We start from the raw sequence: 2,919 nt of genomic DNA on the forward strand, positions 1-2,919 counted from the left end.
TGGGATGGACCCACTCCCCATCCCAACACCCCAGTGGGATGGACCCACTACCCATCCCAACACCCCAGTGGGATGGACCCACTCCCCATCCCAACACCCCAGTGGGATGGACCCACTCCCCATCCCAACACCCCATTGGGAATGGACCCACTCCCCATCCCAACACCCCATTGGGATGGACCCACTCCCCATCCCAACACCCCAGTGGGATGGACCCACTCCCCATCCCAACACACCAATGGAATGGACCCACTCCCCATCCCAACACCCCAGTGCCAGTGGGATGGACCCACTCCCCATCCCAACACCCCAGTGCCAGTGGGATGGACCCACTCCCCATCCAACACACCAATGGGATGGACCCACTCCCCATCCCAACACCCCATTGGGACAGACCCACTCCCCATCCCAACACCCCAGTGGGATGGATCCACTCCCCATCCCAACACCCCAGTGGGATGGATCCACTCCCCATCCCAACACCCCAGTGGGATGGATCCACTCCCCATCCCAACACACCAATGGAATGGACCCACTCCCCATCCCAACACCCCAGTGCCATGGGATGGACCCACTCCCCATCCCAACACCCCAGTGGGATGGACCCACACCCCATCCCAACCCCCCAGTGCCAGGGCTCACTTTATCATGGAATCATGGAATGGTTTGGGTTGGGAGGGACCTTAAAGCTCATCCAGTTCCATGGGCAGGGACACCTCCCACTATCCCAGGTTGCTCCAGCCTGCCCTTGGACACTTCCAGGGATCCAGGGGCAGCCACAGCTTCTCTGCCCAACCTGTGCCAGGGCCTCCCCACCCTCCCAGCCAGGAATTTCATCCCAATATCCCATCTAAACTCATCTCCCTGTCCATCCTGCTTTGCTGGGAAGGTGTCACTGGCAGCCTGAACTGGCAGGAGCTGCCTCAGGAAACCATGTTTATGGATAACTCTTTTCCAAGACATCCCACTTGGAGGTGTCCCATCCCACAGCCCCAAACAGGTCTCCATCCATCCCATTTTTCCTCCAGACATCGAACCAAATCCCCTAAACAAGGAGCAGAAGTTCCCTGGACTCCCTCTACCACCGGTGGGCTGGGGATTATTCCTCCCCAAGGGAATTCCAGGTCTAAACATCCCTCCTGGTGTGTCCATTGATGACAGAGCAGACCCAGTTCCACAGCTCGGAATTCCCGGGGAGAAGACGAACAAGAGCCAAGGGAATCGTGGAATGGTTTGGATGGGAGGAACCTTAAAATCCATTGGGATGGGAGGAACCTGAAAATCCATCCAATTCCACCCCCTGCCACGGGCAGGGACACCTTCCAGTATCCCAGGTTGCTCCAAGCCTCATCCAGCCTTGAGTGCAGGTTGGAATGGGAAGCTCTGGCTCATCCAGCACAATTCCCTCGACGTGACACAAAAAAACTCCCCTGGATCCCAAAGTGAATCCACACTCACTTCCCAAAGACAGGCTCCAGGGTGCAGGGCAGGTAATTCTCCTGGTCGCTGATGGATTTCTTTCCCACGGAAATCTTCACGTAGGGATCGCACTGGGGGTGGGGGGCAAGAGACAGGGAATCATGGAACGGGGTGGGAAGGACCTGAAATCCCACCCAGTCCCACCCTGTGCCAGGATCCATAGACCAGGATGCTCCAAACCCCTCCCCTCTCACAGTTCCAGCAATCTTGGGAAATCAGCATTCCTTTAAAAAGGGGGTAAATTAACTCAAGGGCGAGAAAAAAAAAAAAGTCGGGAAAACGATCCAACGGCACCTAAAAGATTCCACCCAGCTCGAGGCCAGGGACCCCCCATCCCAGCCCTCACCGAAAACATTCCCTGGAAAAGACACCCGGCACCAGCTCCTCATCGCTTTTCCTGGATTTGCCTCTTCCTGGGGATTTTTTTATAAGGAATGGATGGAAAAGCACCGGCCAAGGAACGGCACTGGACACCCGGGATTCCCCAGGAGAATTCCCAGCCCAGGGGTCAAATTCAGGTCAGTTTGGGGGTTTCAGGTGTGAAAAAAGAGCCTTTTTTCTATTTATTTTTAATCCCCAGGAGTCACTTCTGGGAGATTCCCAAGGACTGGAAAAACTTCATTCCAAACCCATTTTCTAAAACCGGGCGGGTTCAGAAGCAGTTTCATTTTCTTCATACATTTTTTTCATGTATTTCATACAGATTTCACAATTCTCATATTTTTTATATATTTCATATATATTTCATATATATTTCATATGTATTTCATATATATTTCATATATATAAAATGTCTTATTTTTCCTATATATATTTCATATCTATTTCATCCACTTCATATCTATAATATTTTTCATATATTTCTCTTATATATTTAATATATTTCATAGCTGTATTATTTCCCCTCTGTATTTCACATCTATTCCTTCACCTATTCAAATATCTCCCATCGTTTTCCTTAATTTTTCCCCTGTTTTCCAGTGGGAACAAAGACAGTTAAAAAGGATCTTTCCCTGAGATATTTTTTTTGGGGGGGGCAAAGTGACCCAAAATGAACAAATAAAATAGAATAAAATACTATAGAATACAATAAAATAAAATAGTATAGAATAAAATAAAAAAATAGTGTAGAATAAAATAAAATATTATAGAATAAAATAAAATATTATAGAATAAAATAAAATAAAAATAACAGAATAAAAAAATAGAATAGTATAGAATAAAATAAAATAAAAATAATAGAATAAAAAAATAAAATAGTATAGAATAAAATAAAATAGTGTCGAATAAAATAAAATAGTATAGAATAAAATAAAATAGTATAGAATAAAATAAAATAAAATAAAATAAATAAAGTAAAATAAAATAGTATAAAATAAAATAGTATAAAATAAAATAAAATAAAGACCCAGTTGCCTCTTTGCCTTAAAATTTCCTTCC

General features: G+C 45.9%; 1 protein-coding gene across 1 annotated transcript in view; it reads right to left on the reverse strand.

The window, feature by feature from the left end:
* LOC108509813 (dysferlin-like) overlaps nucleotides 1-1,834 on the reverse strand; it is a 35,910-nt gene extending 34,076 nt beyond the window's left edge. The window contains exons 1-2 of the mRNA XM_017839399.1: nucleotides 1,826-1,834; nucleotides 1,459-1,550 (exon numbers count right to left, since the gene is read on the reverse strand). Coding sequence (XP_017694888.1) covers nucleotides 1,459-1,550; nucleotides 1,826-1,834 — 101 coding nt within the window. The remainder of the gene's footprint in view (nucleotides 1-1,458; nucleotides 1,551-1,825) is intronic.
* Nucleotides 1,835-2,919: the final 1,085 nt, after the last annotated feature.

The sequence above is a fragment of the Lepidothrix coronata genome, unplaced genomic scaffold (genome assembly GCF_001604755.1).
Source record: "Lepidothrix coronata isolate B3197 unplaced genomic scaffold, Lepidothrix_coronata-1.0 Scaffold409, whole genome shotgun sequence".
In the NCBI taxonomy this organism is placed as follows: Eukaryota; Metazoa; Chordata; class Aves; order Passeriformes; family Pipridae; genus Lepidothrix; species Lepidothrix coronata.